Source organism: Gopherus flavomarginatus, chromosome 4, assembly GCF_025201925.1.
Source record: "Gopherus flavomarginatus isolate rGopFla2 chromosome 4, rGopFla2.mat.asm, whole genome shotgun sequence".
NCBI lineage: Eukaryota > Metazoa > Chordata > Testudines > Testudinidae > Gopherus > Gopherus flavomarginatus.
The window spans coordinates 38,034,025-38,060,048 of record NC_066620.1 but is presented as its reverse complement, the minus strand read 5'-3'; the positions used below and the strand labels follow the sequence as shown (position 1 = coordinate 38,060,048).

The window sequence follows — 26,024 nt, the reverse complement described above, 5'->3', positions numbered from 1 at the left end:
ATGAGACACCAATGTGATGTGGCCATGAAAAATGGCTAATGCAATCCTGGGATGCATCAGGAAGGTATTTCACTGCTCTACAGCCAAAATGCTTCTAAAATAAATGTAGTCCAACTTTACTAATTTTGGGTCACTGAGAATGAAAATGATGCTTAAAATTGTTGATTGGCTCTAGTTTTCAAGATATGCTATTGGGCCAGTATATACGACCCTTGACTTGGGGATGGCGGAGGATAAGTGAGTTATAAAGGGAAGGGATCTCAATTTAAACCAGAAATGACTAAAATACATCTTTGACTGGATCTATGAATAAATCTATGACTGGGTTTGGACAGTACTTGCTTTTTAGGCAAAACAATGAATGATGCAATCTGAAGCTGGTATTGCGTCATACATGATATTAATTGCATCATGTTATTCCTAGAAGTCATGGATGATGCAATCATAACGAAGCTTACATCACTCTGCTGAACAAATTGCCCTATATCAGCTCTAGAAATCATACAGTGTCGTGCTCTTTTATTTGTCAGTGTTTGATTTTGCAAAGGGACACATTTATGTTTAGCCAAAGTGAGCAGAGATGCCTCGTACTTGTGTGAACAGTGCAGATAACTTCTGCTATGTTTGTGGTGAAATGACTTTTGCATTACAAAAGCGCAGTATAACCACTATGGTTAAGAAAGCCTATCACCTTTATTTTGGCTGCAAAATTGGAGATTAGGACAAGAGGTGGGCCCCACACATATGCTGCAACACTTGTGCAACAAATCTTGGCCAGTGGTTGAACAGGAAAAGGAAATCTATGCCTTTTGCAGTGCGAATGATTTGGAGAGAGCCAACAGATCATCCCAGCAATTGTTACTTCTGCATGGTGCCTCCAGTTGGGAAAGGTGTGTCAAAGAAGAAAAAGTGGACTGTGCATTATCCAAACATTCCATCAGCTATACACCCAGTACCCCATGGAGAAGGACTGCCGGTTCCTGATGCACCAGAATCATTCTCACTTGAGTCAGACGAGGAAGAGGAAGAGGATGAAACTTCTGGTCCTGAACCATCAATGTCACCGGACCCACATTTTCTCTCATCCTCCTCCTCTGAACCACACCTCATAACACAAGGTGAACTGAATGACCTTGTCAGGGATTTGGAACTACCCAAGAGTAAGGCAGAGCTGTTGGGCTCCAGACTACAGCAGTGGAATCTCCTGGCAGGCTATCAGGACAAATGGAGCCCATCAATGCTTGCAGACTATTGCTGGACAGTGACAAGAGATGCTCCATTTAATGAATACAAGAGACAAGCCAAGAAGTGCCGAGTAGACACTGAATAGGACTAAACTATGTATATAATAGTTTTTTGCCTTTTGTTTCATAATAAATTTTATTTATATAAGCCTTTTGCTGATTTTTAAAGTGTTCCATAAACAGGACAGGTGAAATATTATCATATAAAGCAACCATAAACACATGAAAAGACCGAGGTTTACAATTTATGATTAAAACTGTACTATCTACACAATATACATAGACATAAAATGTAAAAACTTAAATATCTTAGAAACAGTAGCCAATCAGTTGTTTTAATTGTCATATTAGAATTCAGCACGTCAAAATACATAATAAATATCACATTTTTTCTCTGAAGCAGACGACTTCTCAAAAATTGTAGACCAGTGTTTCCAGCAGAGACAGGGAAGTGTTAGTACCATTATACAAAGCACTGGTGAGACCTCATCTGGAGCACTGTGTGCAATTATGGTCTCTGTCAAAGTCAGACTCACGACTCACAATTTGTCAGACCATTCTGTTTTATTAGCACAGCGCTCTGCTAACACACTCAGATAATGTGAGTGCTTTCCAAGACCCACACTACCTTATTTTATACAGATAAAAAGAGCGCAAACTTAACAAGAGGACAAAGAAAGCAGAACGGACAAGTTTACCTGAGGCTAGACATACATAGTTAATTTCCTTATAAACTTTTACCAATCTCCGGTTAATATTTCACCATTAGCTTAAGTGGCCTCATTGTTTATGCCTTAATGTTTCTTTTCCTGACACCTGTATTTCAACATTTCTTATTTCTGCTTAAAGGTACATACAGTATTTCTTTAATCCATTCTATTTTTACAATATAATTCATTCTACTTTCACATCTCCCATGTTTAAGAAAGATTCAGTCAAACTGGCACAGGTGCAGAGAAGGGCTACTAGGGTGATCAGAGGAATGGAAAACCCACCTTATGAGAGGAGACTCGAAGAGCTTGGCTTGTTTAGCTTAACCAAAAGTGGGCTGAGGGGAGATATGATTCCTCCCTATAAATACATCAGAGGGACAAATACCACGGAAGGGGAGGAGTTATTTAAGTTAAGCGCTAATGTGACAAAAGAACAAATGGATATAAACTGGCCACAAATAAGTTTAGGCTTAAAATTAGACAAAGGTTTCTAAAAGCCAGAGGAGTGAAGTCTGGAACAGCCTTCCAAGGGGAATAACGTGGGGCAAAAAATCTAACTTGAGCTTGAAAAATTTATGGAGTAGATGGTATAAGGAGACTGCCTACACTGGCATGGAGCTGGTCTGTGACTGCTAGTAGCAAATATCTCTAATGACCAGTGACGGGACACTAGATGGGGAGGGCTCTCAATTATCATGAGGAATTCTTTCCTAGGTGTCTGGATACTGATTCTTCCCCACGTGCTCAGATCTAACTGATTGCCATATTTGGGATCGGCAAGGAATTTCTCCCCGGATCAGAATGACAGAAATCCTGTGGGTTTTTCACATTCCTTTGCAACACAGGGCACGTGTCACTTGCATAGTGCAAATGGTGGATTCTCTGTAACTTGAAGTTTTTAAATCATGATTTGAGGACTTCAGTAACTCTGCCAGAGGTTCTGGGTCTATTATAGGAGTGGGTGGGCAAAGTTCTATGGCCTGCAATGTGCAGGTGATTAGACTAGATGATCATGATGGTACCCTCTGGCCTTAAAGTCGATGAGGGTCACATTTTGGAAAAGGTTCAGAATGTAGCGTTTGCAGGATTTCAGATGATGCCTAAAGGTGTGGCTTCTACTATCATGCAAGTAGTGAACCTGGAAGCCTAAGGACCTGTACTGACAGAAGCACGAGAGGAAAGGCCTAAGTATAACTTGACATAAATAAATGACAGACAACAGACCTCAGCTCACAACTGTGAAGTATAAATAAGTGCAGTGAGATGAGGTAAGAAACAACAAATATGAATTACTGATATTTTAGGGATTTTTAATGAATATATGTCACAAGTCACAAGCATTAACTGCAGTAATGCCATAGCAACTATTGTTGTAAATGATAATGAGTATGAAGTAAATGATTGATTAACCTATAGGAATTGGGTTGTAGAAGTTAAGATAAGAAGAAAAGGGGTGTCTATGTATTATGACGAAGTGGGTATTCACCCACGAAAGCTCATGCTCCAAAACGTCTGTTAGTCTATAAGGTGCCACAGGATTCTTTGCTGCTTTTACAGATCCAGACTAACATGGCTACCCCTCTGATACTATGCATTATGAATATGCATAGGCTAAAATGGGCACTAACATAACATGGTATAAGAGAGAGTGGCACCTGGAGCATAACTGGGAAGATCAGGATGACTAGATAGTAGAAACTAAGATGTCACACACTCTCCTGTCAATGGATTTCCCCACAAGGGACCATGACTAAACAAGTTCATTTTTATTTTTTACCATCCTTTATATTATTATAATAGGTGTTGAATTCTTGGCTAACGAAAGATTTTTTATTCCTCATGTGTGTCTCAGGGATCCTCCATTTAATGATAACTGACACACTTTAGCCTTTCTAGAGGTGAAACCTAATCAAGTAAATATTAACCGTTTAAATTAAGAAGGCTACAAGAATCACTGCATTAATATGTGATGATCGTTTGCAGGTCAATTTAAACTTTTGTGATGTAAATGGCATCATCCACTTTTGATGTATTCAGAATTTTCCTGTCTATTAATTATCTTAGAGTCTGTATCCAGCTTTCCCATTACAAATGTCTGTCTACCCATAAGCAAATAAAACTAGTGACTGCACCACTATGCCTCTCCACCACATGGTGGTTTGGTGCTATTGTGTTTTATTGCTCTCTAGGATTGTTTTTAGGTTAGAAGATCCTTGGGGTGGTGATTATGTATTCATCTATTATCTAGTCATTGCCAAGCATGCTTCTGGCTTTTACAAAATGTTAAAGAGTAGATGCTAGCAGCTGCCAGTGTGACCTCTGCCAGCACTGGGAAATCCCCAATTCCAAGATCAGAGAGTTAAGCTAAAAGTTAAGAAGAATCGTTAGCTTCCGGGATCAGTCTTACCACTACAAATTCCAGAGTTTCCAGTTTTCTGAGCTGTCCCTTGAATTTCATCAATCCTCTATCATAATTAGCCACATTATGACCTTCTTTCTGTTCTTAACTTCTGTTTTGATACTAGCTGAATTGGTTCCTAATTTGTGTCAAATGTAATCATGCTATGATTGTTTGATCCTAACAGCTCAACTTTCTAATTCAGCTTTTATTATTCCATAGGTTGTGGGGATTTCCAAATTTGGAAGGTTAAAAAACATCTACAATTACAAGCTTTTTTCTGAACCTCCACCTAGAAGAATTAATTTCCTGGCAGCACTGCTTTGGTGCTGTAGTTGACCCCTTTATTAGCTCAGCTAGCTCAGCCTGGAACGTAGACGGTTTCACAACTCACATCAGAGTGTTTGCACACAGTAGAAATTTCCCATTCTTCAAGAGTCCAGTCTTCTCTTTCTTAGATCTACTAAATGATGTCACAGTCTAGTTTGAACACACACCCTTGTGTGTGTAGCACTTGTGACTCAGATGGAAGCAGAGTCTCATGGAGGGCTTGTGTGGTTTTTGGAGTTAACTCTTTTGTTTTATTTATCTCATCCCATTGGCAGGGTAGGATTGAGCTGGTTAGTATCTGTCTCCTATCTATGACAATGAGAAATTCTGTAATTGGGGCTTAACCAGGATGGTGAGCGGAAATGGTTGACCCACTAGGTTGAAAAGGTTGGTGTGGGGGGGGATTTTTTCTCTTGTTGTTGTTTGTTCCTAGAGGTGGGGCTTTTTTTCCAGTTTGGAATGCACTCAGGAGGGTGCTTACATTGGTATTGGGACAGTAGACTTTGCGGCCTGTCCTGGAGGACCTTATGTGGATGGTCAGCTGGGGCTCTTTACAGTTGCCAACAGAGTGGAGCAATGCTACCTGAACTAACAAGAGTTGGTACGAAGGGATTAGCTCACATGATCCCTTTGGTTGTGGTTGGAGAAACACAAGGTGGGGCAGACTTTCATAAAGTGTAGACCAGATTCATGGAATTAAAAATGTTGATTCTTGTGACTTTGCCTTTAATTATTTCTTGCATGGCTGGGTTGTCAGTGGATGACGATGCTTGGTTCATGCTGAAGGAAGGTTGGGGTGATTTGACTACAAATGAGGTCCTCAGTTCTGCAAATGTAACCTTTCGGTGGGCTACAGTTCACTTCATTGCTCTTCTCCAGTACCCCCCCAAAAAAACCAACCCAACTCCCATAGGAAAGTAGCTGGAGACCCAGAATTCGGTCTGTCAGGATTTTCAGCAAGGATTGCACAGGGTCAACCTCCCCACATTCAGTCCCAACAGGAACAAAAGGAATGAATTTAATTTATAACTTTATAAAATCTTATGATAAGGAAACAATAAATAATACAATAGAACCTCAGAGTTATGAACACCTCAGCAATGTAGGTATTTTGTAACTCTGAAATATTCGTAACTCTAACACAACGTTCTGGTTGTTCTTTCAAAAGTTTACAACTGAATATTGACTTAATACAGCTTTGAAACTTTACTGTGCAGAAGAAAAATGTTGCTTTCCCTTTATTTTTTTAGTAGTTTATGTTTAACACAGTACTGTGTATGCTTTTTTGGGGGAGGGAGGTTGTGGAGGGAGACTCTGCTCTTGCTGATTGTATACTTCCAATTCCAAATGAGGTGTGTGGTTGACTGGTCAGTTCATAACTCTGATGTTCTAATGTAATAATTTAATTTTAGAACATAACATGGCTAATTTATAATCCTCATACATTATCTTCACAGTTATACATAAATATAAATAAAGAAAACTAATTAAATATAAACAGGTCAGTCACAAGCAACGTCTTCCCTCCATTTGCTTTTAGGACTCTTCAGTTGGAATCCATGCAGACTCTTCCTCTTCTGAAAGCACTGTTAGCCAGTCAGCTAACTGATTAACCAACTACTCAGTTAAATATATGGATTTTTGTAAAAACCATGATGAGAAAACACAAAAGTGAGAATAGCAAAATATAAATGACTTTTTTCTCATTATCACATTTAAAGAGAAAGTTGGTGAATCAAACTAGTTGAGACAATTTAACGAAAACAATTTGGCTAAAATCAAACAACATTCAAAGTATACAATTAAAATAGAAGAAATTATTTTTCCCTCCCAATTTCCCTTTTCTATAATTAACATTGGCCATGCTTCCCTGTTGGAGGGTTAACAATGTCATTAATCTGCTGCAAGATGTTTCTGCTCCTTTCTCCCAACTCACACAAGGCACATGGCCTTTTGTAAAGCAGTTGCTCTGACCACTTCCCTCATGGAGTCTGACCCCAGCAGCAGGGAATCTTTTGGAGCATATCCAAAACTACCAAACCCGAGTCCAGAAACTTCTGGATGGGGAGTGGTAAATCTGCCTAGCAACAATGACCCAGACACAACTCACTCCTATCCCCACCCTCCCATAGGTCTCTTAAAGAGATATCTCCCTATTAGGCATATATGTTTCGCAAGTACTTCTGAAATGTGGCTGAATGATACTACTAAATCTGTTTTAGCATAGTTGGCTCCAGCTGAGTATTTGGTACAGTGTGAACATACAGTGGGATTTTGTTCCCTTCCTTGCCTTAGGAAAAACAGCTATTTTTCTTTTCTTTCTTTCTTTTTCTTTTTTCTGTCAGTATTTTTTGGCTTGTATTTTTAATGTATGGGAGAGATGTTCAGAGCCCAGACAGACACTTCTTTAAGTTTTGTATACATCTAAATGAATAAATAACAATAAAAAGGATTGTATAATGCACCTCTAAGCAGAAACACTTTCTACTTACTTTGTTGTTGTTTTTATCAATTTGTTTCTTTACTTGTTTGCTTTTTCATTCAAGTGTTTTTCTACCCCTCTTGGTCCAACCTAAGGCAGGTGACAGGTAAATTAATGGTACACAGTATCCACTGTATTAAATCATGAGATAATCAACAGTATTTTTAGAAAATGTATAAATACTGTGCAAGACAGGAAAGGTGGATATCCCTTTCTCAACATGTTTTTGACCCCTCCCAATCTAGTAACTGAGAGTTGGGTATTTTTGACATAAACACATTCATGCTAAGAATGATTAGAAACCAGCTGCTAGGATGTGCTGTGCTGCTCTTTAACAATGAATGTGTTATATTCCTGTGAGATTATTTCTGAACTGTTTTTTATGCAAAGAAAATAATGAGGTATTGCAAGGCTGGGAGCTTATCCTCCTCAGTCTTCTCTCTCATTGGAATCAGAACTTTGAACTAAAATTCTAGTGGCGGAACCCAATCCCATATTTTTAAGTGATTTTTTCATGCAAATTATGGTAGGATGTCTTCTTTCCTGGATGTATTTGACAACTCTTGCTTTTAACTCCAGCACTGAGGATTCTGTTCTTGGCAGGACTGTGCCTCTCTTAAAATCACAGATTGCAGGACTGAAAAATATGCCAATTTTAGAACCTGCTAAGTGTTACATTTAGCACAATGAACAGAGTGGCTTTAAGAGACGCTCTTTGAGTGCTGGAACAATAAAACTGTCCTTATTTGACTCAAAAGTCCTTCATATTACAGTGTGTTCTGTGTGCACGTTCAGCCTAAAAGGATATATAAATATTGCCTTAATGTGTGGAAGATGGATTATTGAACATTGCTATCTAATTTAAGTATATTGGATATATATTATTTATAATTGGTATTTTGAGTTAAATCCATGCCACAGATTGATTATTTATTTATTTATTATTATTAGAATAGGTTTATTCCTGGAGGTTCCCAGGGCACGCCCTGGAGCAGGGGTGAGCAAGCTTTTTGACCTGAGGGCCACATCTGGGTATGGAAATGGTATGGCGGGCCATGAGTGCTCATGAAATTGGGAGCTGGGATGCAGGTGGGGGTGAAGGCTCTGGCTCAAGGTGCAGGCTCTGGGGTGGGGCTGGGGATGTGGGGTTGGGGGTGCAGGAGGGTGCTCTGGGCTGGGACCAAGGGGTTTGAGGGCGGGGGTGGGGATCGGGGTGCAGGTTCCGAGCGGTGCTTGCCTCAAGCAGCAGCATGTCTCCTCTCTGGCTCCTACGCAGAGGCACAGCCAGGCAGCTCTGCACACTGCCCCATCCACAGGTGCTGCCCCTGCAGCTCCCATTGGTCACAGTTCCCGGCCAATGGGAGCTACGAGAGTGGCTCTTCACGTGGGGGCAGCCTGCAAAGCCCCAAGGCTGCCCCTATGTGTAGGAGCTTGAGGGGGACATGCCACTGCTTCCAGGAGCCACGCAGTATGGGGCAAGCCCCGGACCCCGCTCCCTGGCTGGAGTGCTGGAGCGGGACAAGCCTTCAACCTCTCTCCCCGGCAGGAACTCGAGGGCCAGATTAAAACGTCTGGAGGGCTGGATGTGGGCCCCGGGCCATAGTTTGCCCACCCCTGCCCTGGAGTGTGTACAGGGGCGAGCCAGTTGGAGGCACCACCAAGCTCAGATCTCAGAACATTGCTAGCCTTTGGCAATGGTAACTTCCTACCAGTTTTTGAGGCCAGATCCCTAGCGTGCTCTGACTCTTTGCACCACTCCAGCAGGACAAAGGAAAAGCAAAGCCTGCCTAGCCTGCCTCTGTAGGAGGCGTAGACAGAACCTCTAATTGGGGTCAAGCTGGAATCATAGTTTGGTGTCTTTCTTCTCGCTTGGCAAAAGGCTATGTCTGGAGCAACACGGTGAACCCTTGTTGCTAGAATGGCTACTTCCACTTTTCTTAGCCGCTGTTTACATTAAGGAATTTTTGCTGATGCAATTACATCAGTTTGGTTACACACCAGTGCAGACTCCTAATATAGACAGCCTGCAGTGGTGCAAAACAGGGTTTGTTGTATCTCAATAACATGCCCAGGTAAGCGTGACTGGGGTAAGCCTCGTTTTGCACTGATACAGCAGATCTACATTAGAGTTTGGCCCCAGTATAACTTAATTGTTAGACGTTGTCCATGTGAATCTCTTTTGTGCAGACCGGGCCTTAGGTGTGATGGAATCCAAAGTGGCCTCTGGCCAGGCCTAGGTTTGGGAATTATACAGGGGCAAGTCTTCTCACACTCATCCTTGATACTGTGCTGAGTACGGCTGGGTTGGGCTTGAGGCTTGTACTTTTATGCACCTGACAAAAGTTTAAAGGCCTAATCCTGCAAAGTGCTTGGTACCCTCAGTTTTCTTGTTACACCAAAATGACTCCTGCAAACTCTACATGCACATAGCGAACAGCTGATTCTGTTTGTTTTTGCTGTGCACTTACCTGTTTGTGCTTTCTTATAGTTTGTGGGTCAGACAAGGGCCATGTACTTAAAATGTTTGCAGTATGTGGCCTGTTTGAGAGAAAGGGTTAAATATTGAATCTTACACCTTTTTATTATCCCAGAGACCTGAAATTGGACAATATTCTTCTGGATGCAGAGGGTCATTGCAAGCTGGCAGATTTCGGAATGTGTAAAGAAGGGATTCTGAACGGAGTAACAACCACTACATTTTGCGGAACACCAGACTACATAGCTCCAGAGGTATTTTTTATACCAGACTTCACGTACAAATATTACCAGTAACCATGCTGTATCTGTTGTATGTGCAAGGTGAAAAGTGTGGGCCAGATTCTGTCATCTGCACTACTTGAATAATCCTGTTGAAATCTGCGGATCTCTACAAGGAGCAGCAGTAGTTCGCAAAATGTGGCCCTTTGAGTGTAAGGGAGGAGCGATGTCTGTGATTCTGTCCCTGATAGCTGTTGCAACCTTGCTTTAAAAAAGTTTCCTGTACTGTATTTGATGTCATTCTCTAGTAAATTGTTTAGCTTTGCTGGTAGCCAGTTGTCTGTCATTCTTTCGTTAGTGAGTAATAGTGTATAACGTTTTCCCACTGGATATTTGCCCATTCCATGCTACTTTTCCTTTCAATTGAGTAGTTACTCCACATGTCAAAATACCCATGTCATACACTCCTTGCTGCAACTGCCAAAAGACTCGAGCAGTTAAACATACTCAACTTTTGCTCTTTTATCATCTAGTCTTTTGTCTTGTTCTGTACTAGAAGGTGAAGAACAAAAATGTCAAACTGAAGCTAAAGTGACCAGTTTGTTATTGCATGATGTTGTTGTTTAACATTTTCCCCTGAGACATGTTCCTGGCACACTGCATTATTCTTCTCCTTGTCCACATTTATGAGCCTATTGCCGCATTGAAGGTGCTTCTAAATCTTTCAGATGCTGGATGTAATCGGATGCTCCCTCTTAGCAGTGACCTGTACCCAGGCCTAAAAACAGGGATGTAATAAGACGTACATAGATATGATCTGACACAATGTAACATACTGTAGGTATCATATTGTGTTAGACCTGTATGGGAGTATCGTTGTTTCTCTGCTCTGAGGTACTGATGAGTGACATGTAATAGACTCCCCTGTTCGTCCAGATGGCATGGGAAATATGCAAATTAATGCATGGATGGATTTCTGATGGAAATCAGGGGACATAACTTACATTCACATAGTGGGTGATATTTGGATAAAAAAGATGACATAGCACTATGCTATTTGTAAGTTACCTAGATTTTAATACCATGGATACATTTTCAAAGGTCAGTGCCTAAGCTGAGTCAGCACCATTTACATGGATTCTCTTTATAAGTACAAGTATCAGAGGAGTAGCCGTGTTAGTCTGGATCTGTAAAAGCAGCAAAGAATCCTGTGGCACCTTATAGACTAACAGACGTTTTGGAGCATGAGCTTTCGTGGGTGAATACCCACTTTGTCAGATGCTTTATAAGTACAGGCATTGGTATGTGCAAAACAGGTACTGTACAGATTTGCCCATTCAAGTTTAGTCACCAATCCTTGAAAATTTTGTCCTGTATTTAACCCCTCTTTCTTTCCTGGGTTACTCGGAACAGGCAACACTCGCCTGTGTGCCTGGGTGCCTGATGTTGTTGACATTAAAGGACATCCTGAGTATCCCAGTGCTGATGTTGGATAGGTGGGAATCCTTTATCCACCCCTCTGCTGTAGTCCCTGTATACTAAAGGAATTTACAGTTGGCAGTGCCTCCACCTGGCTAGCTCCTGTACACACTCAATGGTGTACCTTGGGAACCTCCAGGAATAAACTCCTTCAAATAGTAATAATAACAATAACAACAACAACAATAATAATTAATGAATAAATCTGTGGCATTGGTCTAACTCAAAAATACCAGTTATAAATAATATACATCCACTATACTTAATTTAGCATTAACAAACCTTTACTTAACAAGTTAAAGAAACAGGGTATAACAGGGTATATAAGATTATACGTCACTACTAATTTAAATCCACAGGGGGCAGTTGAATAAAATCAATTAACAAATATAATATACAGTAATAAATGAATATTATGTAACTGGCATTTGCTCTGCCACCATTTATCCCACCTCGCAGTGGACACGCCTCTGGATTTCAGAGTCCTAGACATGCATGGGAGCGCTTGGAGATCTGCAGCTGGAGACAGCGCTCTGTTAGTTCTGTGTATCTGTCCAGCCAAGGCAACAAGCTGCACAACCCCTCTGACGACCGGAGCTGGCTCCACCACATGTCCGCAGCTCTGGGTCCTGGTTCGATGCGAAGATCACTCTGCCTCTCCTCAGACTCAGACTCTCTGCTGTGCCCCTTCCCGTGCAAATACTTTCCCAAACAGGAGTGAGGGTTACTCACACTGCCTTCACTGCAGGCCCACCTCAGTCAGCTCCAGGCACAGCAATAATCTCTCCCTTGGCTCCAGTGAAGCCACCAACCTACCTCTGAAGCTCCCTGCTCAGTCAAAGCCCCAGCAGGCTCTCAACTGCAGCTTCTGGCTTCCTAGCAGCAGCAGCACCCGCTATGGACAGAGCTCCACACCAGTAATCTGGCTCCTCTCCCCAAAAATAGAGCCCACTGCCTGCTCTGCCTGCACTGCCTGGAAGAGCAAGTCTCTCTCTCTCTCTCTCTCTCTCTCTCTCTCTCTCTCTTTCCCCAAGGCATCATGGGAGTTGTGGTCTCTAAGGCTGGATTGCAGCACACAGGATCTTCCCAACTGGAACATTCGCAATAAAGTTCAGAGGCCCCTCTAGTAAAGGCAGCCTACATGTATCTCACACATATTGCATTTGTGCTAAGGATGCTGGGCAAAAAGTTATATCAGCATTTTTTTCATGAAGCATTATTTTGCAGGGGGAAAATGTTGGTTGCTAATTAAAGATAAAGTGTAAATCTGTATTTTTAGCACTAGATGATACCAAGTATTGGTAAGTGCAAAGGCAAGGAAACTCATTTTAAAGCTACACAATTTGTGCCTAGGGTGGTTTGCACAGTTTGAGAGAGCACTCCAGTAAGAAAAGGAAAGCAAAATGGGTGTAAGGTTTTGGCTTTGTGAACATTATTTCTTTACTCTACTAGAAAAAAGAATCAGAACTTTGTGGATTTTTTTATAAATTTTTACTAAATTAAAAGGCAGTACTAAACTCCTAGACATTTTCAGATGAAAATTTGGGCCCATTGAAGATGGCAAAACTCATTTTCCCTTTTTGTTTGCTTCTCACCATTCCTTTTCCTCAAGCTTTCCTACTGCTTTGTCCTCTTCAGTCACCACTATATCATTCATGTTACTTTTGATTGACAGGATGCCAAAGTAAGAATGTGAAATCCAAAGATCATTCCCACACCAGACCATGGAGAAGTCCAATTCTGAGGACAACTTTGCAGCTGACATTTCTATAATGTATTTCTATCATATCACAAACCAAAACACAGGGTCCAACCACCTACAGATTTTGGGGACATTCAGATCTGGATCCAAGCACTATGATTCAAAGCTTAGACCAGTACCTGTGCTTATATTAATATTGGATGGGTTTTATATATGCAGTGCAATCAGCATTCACTAGAGCTGAGTACAATAATCCCTACCCAGAAGATTCCAGCTATAATGCTAATAATCTTTGAGTGTGTATATGGTGGGTTACCATTACAACTGTCAGCCCGGGGTCACAGTACCTTTTCTTTTAAACTATCACCTTCTTGTGTTGATACTTTGCAGCCAAACTGCAGACTCCTTTCCAACAGACTAAAGTCAACAATTAAGATTGTTCCTTAAATAACAGTAGCCCTGGAGTAATAAAATAATAATCAATCACTCTAACCTACCCAAGGTGTCTGCTGCAAAGTTGGACTTGCTTGTGTAACACATTGGAACTTGCTGCAACTACAAGTAGAAAACCTGCCAGTTTTCCCAAGAAGCAAAGATAATTAAAGCAAAGTCTACAATCTTTAGTACAGTACACTGGGGCTGATGCTGCACGAACGGGTATCGTGTTTTCCTATTGTAAACAAAATTCTCAAAGGAGAATGCTTTTGGCTTCCAGTATTCATACTAAAAGGACCATTATAAATCTTAGCAGATCTCTGTGCAACAAGACTAACTACATCAATTTATAGTGTTCAAGACAGGGACAATGAAAGGATGGGTTCTAAATTACCACTTTAGAAAGAGATCTGGAGGTCTTGGTGGATAGTTCTCTGAAAAGTTCAGCTGAACATGCAGCAGTGGTCAAAAAGGCTAACAATGTTAAGAACTATTAGGATGGAGATAGACATTAAGCTAGAAAATGTCATAATGGCACTATGTAAATCCACGGTACACCCACACTTGAATATTGTGTCCAGTTCTGGTCACCTGATCTCAAAAAGGATATCATGGAACTGGTAAAAGTTCAGAGAAGGGCAACAAAGATGATCAAGGGTATGGAACGGCTCCCATATGAAGAGAGACTGAAAAGATTAAGGCTATTCAGTGTGAAAACAGACGACTAACAGACGAGAAGTGTTATTTACCCTTTTCCATAATACAAAAACCAGGTGTCACCTGATGAATTTAACAGACAGAAGATTTAATACAAACAAGAAGTAGTACTTTTCATGCAACACACAACTAACCTGTGGAACTCATTGCTATGGAATCTTGTGATGGCCAAAAGCATAACTGGATTCAAAAAAGACCTTAGTAAGTTCGTGGAGGATAGATCCATCAATGGCTATTAGCCAAGATGGTCAGGGATGCAACCCCATGCTCAGGCAACCCTAAATCTCTAACTGCCAGAAGCTGAGAAAAGAAGGTGGGGGAGGATTACACCATCGGACCTGTTCTGTACACTCACCCTGAAGCTCTGGTATTGGTCATTGTCAGAGACAACATACTGGGCTAGATTGCGATCCTGGATCAAACCAATGGTCTGTTATGTTCTGAATTTACATTTACCACCAATTTTTTGCATATGCAGTAGACTTTTCCCTGACTTGGTTTAAACAATATAGACGGCTATACAACTCCTTTACTTGTGAACATGCTAGGGGAGACCAAGAAATTGGTTAATGCTTCTGAGGACACTACTGCAGGTTGGTTTTCAGTGCAACACATTGAAACTTAGCCATATGATTGATATTAATAAGAGCTGCACAAGTAAAAAGCCCAAGCCTACTGCCATTGAAGTCAACAGGACTTGGCTTCTTTGAGACACTGTAGTAGGATAAGCATCTTGTGTCTAATCAGTAAACCTGCATCTGAAGGTATCACTCAAGTTGCCTATTAAATCTGACCTCTCTGTTTCCCTAACAGATCCTCCAAGAGTTAGAATATGGTCCCTCGGTAGACTGGTGGGCTTTGGGTGTTCTGATGTATGAAATGATGGCTGGGCAACCTCCTTTTGAAGCTGACAATGAAGATGATCTCTTTGAATCCATCCTTCATGATGATGTGCTCTACCCAGTCTGGCTCAGCAAAGAAGCTGTCAGCATTTTAAAAGCAGTGAGTCTTCCATTTCTCTTTCTCTCGTTCTTCCTTTTTTTCTTTTCTTCTTTTTATTCCCTTGCTAAAAATTGAATTTACCTTCAGGAGTTCAGAACAGTCACCACTGGGAGTTCAACCACAGTTCAGAGTGCCACTATTAGGATAATGGGTCCTGGGATAAATTACACTTCTTGTGGGAAAGGAACAGAATGTTTGTGTTCCTTGCAGTTGTATGCTGTATAAATCTAGGCAGAATCATGTTTCAGGGAAAATCACAATCAACTAGAGCTGTGTTATCACTCTGACACTTTACACACTGCATGCTCACTAGGAGCAGGGGAAGCATTATGTAATTAAAGAAACAGTGTCAATGTTTTTATTTTAATCCACATATAAACTTGGCCACCCTGCTGTCTTTTGTAACATGTTGTCAAAAAATATTTTAAAGCTGCATGTTGTTTTCCTTACTTGACACAATGGCATTTTTAAACAGATGTTCCCACTATAATGCAAGTGACTTTGCTTTGGTCCTTCACTCCAGGTGAGCTGGGTGATTGACGGAATCTTGTCAAATCCAGGTGGGTTTTACTTGTCAGGTGGCCAAAACATGTCACCAGGTGATTCTGGACATTCTACTTAATCATCAGTCCTGTACTGCATCCCAGTGGTAAATTTGGGGCTTTCAATTTGAGAAGAACTTTAAAGGTTGGGTCTTACCATAATAAGATCTGCATAAGGTTTCATTCTGCAAGTGGCACAGAAAGCTGGCGTGAACACTGACTTTGGACAGCACTGGGACAAGAAGCATCATTCAGTGACTCTTTTTATGCGCCTTATTCTTGTCCTTAGCTGAAATTACTCTTTCGTGTGTCCTATTATATGTCATTGCATTTATTTTTCACAAAAATGTGTTGCTTATACAATAGGCCTGATTGTGCATCTGGGTTTGTGAATCTTCGGCAAGCTCTGGGCACAAGCATTAACAGCTAGACGTCTAGCTGACTGTTTGCACCACAAATGAGATAGACAAATGTAAATCATATGACTCCTAAAAGAGTGAAGAATGGCTCTGAAACTGAACATTTCATGATGAGTTACCATGGCACTTTCTCCCTACCACAAGTGTTTCCATGACAGGGGAGAAGATACAGCCCAGTAAGATGTGGATTTTTAGGGGAAGTCCTTGTATAGAGTCAAGGAAATGGATAGCTCATATGGGCATGAACCAAACCCTCAAATTCCAAAAGCCCTGAACTTTAGAGCAGCTGAGATGCAGATCTGACTTTTGACAGTGGCCCTGGTCCATAATAAACCAAACGAAAAACTAGGGCCCAACACTCTCATCTTCATGAGAGATTAGACGCTGATCCCAATGTTACAGCTCAGGTCCATAAGTCTTAACCACTCAGAGAAAATAATTCACAGACCTATTGTGTAAGCGACACATTTTTGTGAAAGATAAATGCAATGACACATAATAGGTTGGTTTCCTGTAATGCTGTTTTGTTGTCAGTTTACAATTCTGGTTAGTCTGTTCTTCTGCCAATATCTTTTGATACAAGCCATGCTTATTTTTACCTTACTGTGATCCCTTGTGGATGTCTTTCTGTTTGTAGTTTGTTATCATTAATGCCCTTTTTAAACTCTACAAAGAGAGTTACAATCATAAATCATCTGTTACATTTTATATTTTAAAAAGATATACTCCCGGTTGGGCTAGTTCCTTCGCCGGTGTAAATCAGTTGAAGTCAATGGAGCTGTGCCAGTATACACCAGCTGAGCATCTGGCCCCTTATGTTAACAATCTGCTTGTGTCTGTAGTTATTGTCTGAACATTAGAAACTTGTGATCTTCATCTAATACTTTAGCCACATTGTCAGATGAAGAACAGGAAAAACAGAGGAAATAGAGAGGCGTCTATGTATTTTACTGCTGAATACTAACAAGGGATTAGCTTTGGAACAGTTTATTTCCTCACATTGTACTCTCAGACATGGGTCATGTTCTTTAGACACTACATTTTCACAGCCCTTCAAATAGGGTTTGGGGAAAGTTTAACAAAACGACATACATTTACCTCAAATGTAATTTTCTGTTCAGTGTTTTAAATTTTTAATTTTTTTGCAAGAATATATTTTCCATTTTTAATTCCCACAAAAAAATCCAAGGACAATTTTCCAGCAAACATTACTGACAGCATGTTACTTATCCTATAAGAACAGATCTTTTTAGGCCTGTTTCTGTGAATATGCAGGAGATGCTATTTAAAATTCCATTCTGTCATGTGAGAGAGACAATTATTCATTGAAATGAGATTATTTACTGCTGATAGTGCTGGAATGCATGATAGATTGTGCCCAGCACTGTGTTTGTCTGCAAGAGATGGAGAGAAAAGCTGTATCTATCTAGCCTACTGCCAGTGTGTTTTGCATTTCCCTCTGTACCTGATCCACAGAGGATACAGGTCTGCTCCAGCTCTCACCCTTGGAGCCTGGTGGTTTAGTTCAGGCTGTACAGATTTGGAGGTCTGGAGGTCCTTAATTCAATCCACAGTATGGCAGCCATCACATAAGTGGAATTTGGGATTTGAGCTGCTGTAGGCTTCAGACGCTTGAGATGAGTTTCCTCTGGTTTCCACTGTCTGTGGTCAGTGTGTTACTGATCTCCTTCTGTGTCTGACCATAGAGGATGTGAGTCTGTTTCAGTCCCCTGCTACTGAGTCTGTCTGCTTAGTTCAAGTTGTAGAGATTTGTGTTTAGCGCTGGAGGTGTTTAGTTTGAGTCCTGGATGAGCTCCTACTTGTGTGACGGCCTGGCGTCTTGGCCAACCCCAGAGATTGAACTGGGCACCTCCAAAGCTAAAATTACAGATGGGTGCTGGTAACAGATTCATATGATCTGTGACTCAGGCATAGAGGCAGACATGTAAGCTGCACTGACCAGTGGGTTATAATTTCACTAGCCTTTCTGGGAAAATCTCTATTCTAATCTGTATAGGTTCTTATGATATGCTCATCACCGTAGTATTTGAGCTTCTTCTAGTAATGCACTAAGCAATGTGACTAACATCTATCACATGCTGTTTGTTTACTCATCCTCTCCACAGAGGGAAAAGTGTGTGCTGTTGAGTATCTTGTTTGTGTCATTTGGATTTTTAAAAATATATATACATGTTGCTGTGTGTTTGTTAGAAAAGGCCAAGTCAAAGAAATTCGCCTTGCACTTGGAGCAGAAGGTGGTGAGGCTTTGATGGTCCTTAATTCATGGAGGCGTTCATTCCACAGTCTCAGATTGCCCCCAAGAAACTTCTGTCTCCCACACTGATGAGCTTTGCCCTTATTGTAGCAAGCTGCCTTGCTCCAGAGGAGCAAAGTTGCCAACCACCATTTTCATCCTGGAGTTTTAAGCGGTCTTTTAGATATGCTGGGCCCAGGCCTTTGAATGCCTTGAAGATAAAGACCAAGACCTTGACCTTGATTCAATATTCTATGGGAGGTCAGTGTAGAGAACGAATGACAGGTTTAATGTGTTTGTGGTAGGAGAACGTGTGCTTCAGTGTTCTGATTCTATACTACTGGGAGTTTCCTAAGTGCTGATGTCTTCATGCCCAGATATATTGCATTACTGTACTCTAGCTGAGAGGTAGTGAAATGCATGAATAAGTGAGGTCAGATCATCATCTACCACAACGGGATAGAGTTTCCTAGCCAACCAGAGATGATATAGAAAGCATTACTCATGAATGCAGCTATATGAGAGCTCAGCACCAGCTCCACAATTACACCTGCACAATGGACTGAATTGGCCAATTGTGGTATGTTCTTTTAAACAAAGACTGCTAAGGTGGCTGTGAACTCTTCAAAGTGCTTCCCTCTGCCCCCTAGTGTCAACTCTCTGTTGCTGCTGTTCAGCTTTAGCCAGCCGTTCTTCAGCTATAAGCTGATCTTTTCCAAGTACTAGGCCATCTTGATGCTAGGTCATAGCAGTATGGTCTGATGTGGTGAAGGATAGGTAGAATTGTGTGTCATCTGCATATTGCTGGCACTTTAATCAATGTCATCTGACCAGTTCACCTACTAATTGCATGTAGCCACTGAAAAAGACCAGAGAGAATTGATCCTTGTGGGACTACACAAGTCAGGGGTCTATTGATAGAGATGCAGTTTCCCAGTACTACTCATTGGGTGCGTGCCTCTAGGAAAAACTCAGACCATTTTAATGCATTGCCCTGTACCCCTGCCCACCACTCTCAGGTGAGACTACAGTATTGTCAGCAGTGTCAAATACTGTGAGGTCCAGGGCGATGAGAATGGATATCTGTCCTCTAGCCTTTGATAGGAGGAGATCATGCATCAGTGTCCCTAAAGCAATTTCAGTTCCATGTCCTACTTGAAACCAGTTAGTGCCAGGTCTAGAATGTTAGCTTCAGTTAAATGAGCTTATAGATGGCCTCAACCAGCTTCTAAATGAGTTTGTTCAGAAATGGAGTGTTTGACACTGAGCAGCAGTTAGCTAGAATCAGTATGTCAGTATATCAGAATATTGTGTGTTTGAAGGAGAAGGGAAGGGTTTTTGCCTGAATGACACTTTGGCTATTTCAGTCAGGAATTGCACCAGTTGGTCATGACTTTCTTTCACAAGCCAGGAAGGCATTGGTCAGGTTCACAAGTCTTGGGTCAAGATTCCTCTGGAATGTCCAGAACTTCTTAATGAATGAATTTACTGAAATGTGAAAATGCATGTGGGCTGTTGGTTGGTGGGCATAAGTGGAACAGATCCATGCTGCTTGCTGCTTGAGAAGGCTTCTTGGATGTGTGATCTTTTCAACAAAGAAGGATGACAGTTCTTTACAGCACTTGGTGCTCAGTTCAGATGCAGGTTGTAGGCACTCAGCACTGGTGAAGTGGTTTACCACCATGGATAGCAATTTGAGTCAGGATTTGGCAGCCTCAGTGGTGGTTGATAGAAAGGTTCTCTTAGTCTCTTGGTAATACAGCCTCATTGTAGGCTTTGAGAAATTTATTATGTTTCATCTTATCTGAATCGGCCTTTTTCCCCTCACCATTGGCACACAAGATCTGCTCTTCTCTCTTCATCCAGTGCAGGGTGTCAGAAAACCACTGAGATCTGTATGAGCAGTGGGGAAGAAGAGGCCATTGTGGAGCCAGTGTGTCAATGGTTGAGGCTAGTGTACAATGATAATGAATCACTTGACTCCTTGTCCTGTGGGTGGAGTGCTGCTGTCCTTGAGCAGTCATTGGAATTTGTTAGCAGTCACTGGAATTTGTTGGGAGTTCTGCATGAGTCTTCATGGTTGAATCAGGATCATTGGTCTTTCGTGTTGCCTCAGATACTTGTATTCCCACCAATAGAGCTCCACCAGTAGTAAGAAGAGTGGTAGTGCTTGTGCTGATGGGACATGGGCATTTTTACTGTGTCCCCTAGACCTACTCAGAGGCCTGTTTCTCTACCCTTGCTTAGAGCAGATCTTGATGGCATAGTGGTAGACATACCAGTGTTCTGTCTACACTAACACTACCACCACTGTTACCACCTGAGAGCTGCACCAGCTGTAGTGTGGCTGTGGGAGCTGTGTCACCTTGCACTCATTTACAGGAGCTGGGCACACTCAGAAGATCTACACAGGTCTGGCACCACAAGTAGTGCTAGATTTCCCAAACAGGATGCCTCATCCCCATTCCCCTCGCCGTTGCCAGCAGAGTGGGCCCACATGGAAAGGAGAGGTGCACCCTATGGAAAGATGACAGCACCTTTGCACCACTCTGGCAGTGTTCTCCCATGTTCCAAGAGATCTGGTACCTATCTATGGTCAGCACCCCAGGAACTTCCACTGGAACAGTGCATCTCTGCACCCTACTGCTGGCTGTGCCTCAGTATACCAGCTGAGTCATAAATGTTTACTAGTGTCCATATTATTCCAGCAAAGGTCTCTATTCCTTGCTGTGACTGTATATGAAGCACTTTTGTTCTCCTTGAATGACAAAGTATGAGATTCATTCCTTCTGGCAATCAGTACTGGTCTTGCAAATTTCAGGATTCCCAAGCTGCTGTTCAGGTTCCTATACCACCTTCTCTGTGTCTAGTATCAGAAGAGGGAAGCTGACTTGCTGCAGTCTCTGCTTCCGCAGAGTGAGGGAATGGCTGAATGGGAAGCTGAATTGTGCCCCTTATCTCTGGGTCACCAAAGCTGGAGGAATAGGGCCATGAATTGCTGAGTCCCTACAGAACTATGGAGGCCTATTAATCTGTCTTGCTTGTGTTTAAAGCTGGTTCTAGAAATTAAAAGGACATGATCAGATAGTTTCAGCTCCAGATTTGACCCTACTTTAAAATTGACCTGATAGAAAATATTCTTCACATTCTAACCGTAAAATTTGCAAAAGCACCTAAGGTACATTTTCAAAAATGACACAGGGCCAGATTTTCAGAGGTATTCAAAGATGCAGATAGGTGTCTAGTCGGATCTTTAAAAGCACCTAAATAGTTGATTTCAATGGGAGGTAGGCACCTAATCTGCTGAGATGCTTTTGAAAATCCCACTGGGTGCCCATCTGTTTCTTTAGGTGCCTAAATACTTTGGAGAGTTTGTCTGTTAAACACTTAGCTGCCTAAGTCTCATGACCTACAACATCAGATTCTCATTTATACTAAGACCCCTTTACACTGCCAGAGTGGTGCAAAGGTGCTTTAATGTAACTGAGCATTGGGCCCATGGTATTAATTTTAATTTACCACTGTGTCAGCAGGAGTCCAGTCCTGCTCCCATTTAAATCATTATAAGTTTTGTCATCAACTTCACTGGGAGCAGGATCCAGCCTCAAGAAATTAAAATAAAAAGGCAATAGCTATGACTAATGCATGATCTTGTGACTTTTTATGTGGTTCTCCGGCAGCATTGGCACCATCCCACCATATGGCGGTTGATAGGAAGGTTCTTTTAGTCTATAATTGTATTGACAATTACATCATCAGCGATGCTTTAGCAAACTGGGAGATAAATAATCTGCACTGGCTTGGGTTCCACAGAAAATAGAGGGGAAATGAATTGATATTTATCACATGGAAAAAGGACAAAAGGGGTAGTAGGATAATGTCCATTTCAGCCTTTGAAGGGATTACAGAGTATGACAAACATAAAAAATACTTTTAACATATTTTCATTGTTATCATTTCATCAGGTCTCTTCACCCTCAGTATCTGCATATGAGTCCTATTAGGTTGTGGGTTAGGGTTAGTAGCTACACTAATTAGTAGCATCTTAATCCCCTGTACTTTTAAAAAAATACTTGTGCTGATGTCTTGGTTGCCTGCAGCCTGGCGTGAGGATAGGACCTGATATAGACAGAGACCAGCTTCTATTGCTTTGATATCGGGATTACATGGTACAAAAAGCATATCATATGGCTTCCATGTTATTCTTCTCCAAGGTGCACTGTGGCTGGTTCCTGGTCTCCCCTCTCTCCCAGTCACTTAGCTGCTCCTGTGTGTGAAATAAAGCAGAGGAACCTAGGAATGCATTTTGTGGTTTTCTCAGTATATCATCATCCTTTGACAAAGTCTCTTTCAAAAATAGTTTTTATTTCCTCTAGCAGAAAATACAGGCAGTTACTGACATGAGACTTGCCTTCTATTGGGGAACCTGGAGAAACAGTGAAAATAGCTCACTTTAATTTAAGACCGAGGCAGCTCCAGGCACCAGCACGCGAAGCACGTGCCTGGGGCGGCAAGCCACGGGGGGTGCTCTGTCAGTCGCCGTGAAGGCGGCAGGCAGGTTGCCTTCGGCGGCATGTCTGCAGAGGGTCCGCTGGTCCCGCGGCTTCAGCGGACCTCCCGCAGGTGTGCCGCCGAATCCGCGGGACCAGGGACCTCCCACAGGCATGCTGCCGAAGGCAGCCTCCCTGCCGTGCTTGGGGCGGCAAAATACCTAGAGCCGCCCCTGTTTAAGACCAAGCTGGAAGTGCTGTCCTTGGGATGGCTGATGTGTTGTTTGGAACCACAATGTACTGCATGGAAGAAGTGCACTGTACCTTTAAGAAGATAGTAGATTAGTCTCCTGTCAATTGCTGACCCAACTATGTGTCACATGTTCATTGGGAGAGACCATTTTAAGGGCTGCAGTAACTGCTTCTGTAGCAGCTGAAATAAATTTTACAGGAAACGAAACAAAACCCTACCAAAACAAACTTCACTGCACACATACTTCTCCCTGTGGAGACAGAATGAGAGCAAACAAACAGCACGTGACAGATGTTAGTCACGTGGCTTAATTCACTACTGGAAGGTGCTCAGATACTAGTTGATGGAGGCAATATGAGAATCTGTGTAGAATAAAATAGTCACTTTTATGTTCTTATGGTCACTGTTCTGAAGCAGATAAGGTGGCTTCCATGTGCAGTTCATTGTGAGGTAGGGTTGCCAATTTTGGTTGGATAGATTCCTGAAGGTTTCATTTTATGATGTAATCTTTCATTTAAGATTAATCTTTAATTCCTGGAGACTCCAGGACAATCCTGGAGGCTTAGCAACCCTAACTGTGAAGCAGTCTATGCAGATTATCCTGTAAAAAACAATGTCCTATCTCTGTGGAGGACGTTAACGATTCCACTGCCGTATTTGTATGAATATCTGTTTGCTCCAGGGCCCTTGGCCAATATTTCCCCATCACTCATGGTTATGGAATATGCTGTGCAGTGGTCAGTTGTCTTCCTCCATGTAGAGGCTGTTTTTCAGTCATATTGCAGTTTGTGAAGCACTTTGGATGAAAGCCATGACAGGAATGTAAAATATTACTGCTCTTTTAAGAGAAAGGCACATGGAAGTTCTCATCCTAGTTCAGACAAGTCAGCAGTCTAGTCCTATCTGCTGTTTCTGACAGTGGTCTGTACCAGTGCTTAAAGGAAAGGTGCAAAGGAAAACATTATGCACCTGGCCAGCTGTGTAATACTATGCTGTTGGGGGAAGTTTTTCCTCTCCCTTGTTGGTGATCTCTCAGCATATTTTCTGAAGCATGTGAACAGGTAACCTTGGTAGTTCAAATAGCTGCAGTTACATTGTTTGTTCATATCAGGGTAAAACTCTCTCTCTAAACCTCCATGGATCCTGAGACTTTATATGTGGCTGTCCTGCTTGGGGGTGGGTGGCTATATATGCACTCATTTGCAAACTCCAACCCACAGCTTGGGGGCATGAAATGAGGTTGCACTGCCTCCACTCTGCAGCTGCTATAGTATCTCCTACCTATAGGCTAGAACAGCAGCCACTGCACTTCCTTTGTACCTTGCAACTGGATCTGCATAAGCAGAGATCCAGAGGCCCTTCTTGTGGCTTCCCCCAACAGTTTTCTCCATACTACCCTGCTTCCAATATAGAGTGGGACTTCCCAGCATAAAGATGGAGTGCTTCTGACGCTTGACCACTGTGCCTTTCCTTCTGCCTGTAGCCCCCATGTGTCCTCTCCACCGCCCCCCCCCCCCCCATTACTCTCACGGGCACAGGGGTACCAGGTCAGTACAGCGCAGAGGGATATTTCACCCACACATGCCTAATACTTTCATCAGCTCTTGCTAAGCTCTTTGCTTCAGTAATAAGTGAAAGGCTGGGACTTCTCAACATGCTAATTGCAAAGGGTTATTTGAAATTACTGCTTTATCTGTGGGGACCACTTTCTCTAAGTTAACTGGATCGCTCAAGGTAAAACGACACCATATTTATGGGAGAAGCCACAGGAGCCAATAGCTGGGGCACAGATGTTTGTGTAACTTTGCCCTGGCCAGCATACAGGAGATAAGGGAAAATGTATATGTGCAGCTTTCCACTCGACATAACCACATTTTTCCTTGGCTGTCCAAAATAGTCTTATGTGTATGGTATAAAGAAACAATAAAACCATATTGTTGTGAAAATAAGTTTGTCAAAGGAGAAAGATATCGAAAGGATTATATGAAATGAAACCTATTTTTCTTGGGTATGATTTTGCTTTGAGATCTATTCTGGCTAAGGAAGGTTGTTGGGGCAGAAGAATGAGCAAAGGTCATGGCTTTGTGCTGGCAAAAAATGCAAAGATTATAACCTTAGTTTTAAAATAGAAGGAAAAGTCAATATGTTAATTCTCATTAAGTTTATTTTCTATGAGAATACTGTTAAAAAGCTGCCAGTACTGGCTTAAGAATTTGTAAAGATAACAAAAGACCAAAATACTCATGAAGCTGGATGTTTGCCATTGGAAATTATGAGGAAAGATGCTCTGGTAATTGGGAAAAATGCAAAACTCAAAAATTAGTAATTAATAATATTTAACTAATAGTGTTAAACTATTTTAAAACCCTGATCACTCTCCCATACTCAATTACACTGCATATATAGAGAGACAAATATGTAAAATTTCATGGAAGAATCTAGCTCACTCACATGTTGGCCATAGTGACAAACTCCATGGGGTCTTGTTCTCTCCAATATGATTTACAGCCATGCAGAATTTGTTTTGGTAGTGCTTTATATCCACTTTACATGAGTGTGACTACATGCAGTGCATGACTTTTTAGGGAAACACCCTGAATCATGTTGTTTTCACAGAAATCATGGTCATGAAATATTTATTATCTTAATTATGATTCTTAGAATCTGGCCCTTACTGGGAGCAAGGGAGAGAAGGGTTGCACCTATGCAGAGGCCTCCTGGCAACATTATACCTGCAGAAGCCAGGAGGAACTGAGTAGAACTCACTATCTGCAGCTTTTGCTACACATGGAGAGAATAGTCATAGGCTATGTTCTCTTCAGCCAGTCTCAGAGCTTCTGGCTCTTGTGTAAGGGTGGTGCAGAGCC

At 41.8% G+C, this 26,024-nt stretch overlaps 1 protein-coding gene across 6 annotated transcripts in view; it reads left to right on the top strand.

Annotated features, from left to right (window-relative positions):
- PRKCE (protein kinase C epsilon) overlaps positions 1-26,024 on the top strand; it is a 498,124-nt gene that overhangs the window by 444,616 nt on the left and 27,484 nt on the right. For all 6 annotated transcript variants that reach the window (XM_050951833.1, XM_050951832.1, XM_050951835.1 and 3 more), the window contains 2 exons: positions 9,759-9,897; positions 15,011-15,199. In XM_050951833.1, the coding sequence (XP_050807790.1) occupies positions 9,759-9,897; positions 15,011-15,199 (328 nt within the window). The remainder of the gene's footprint in view (positions 1-9,758; positions 9,898-15,010; positions 15,200-26,024) is intronic.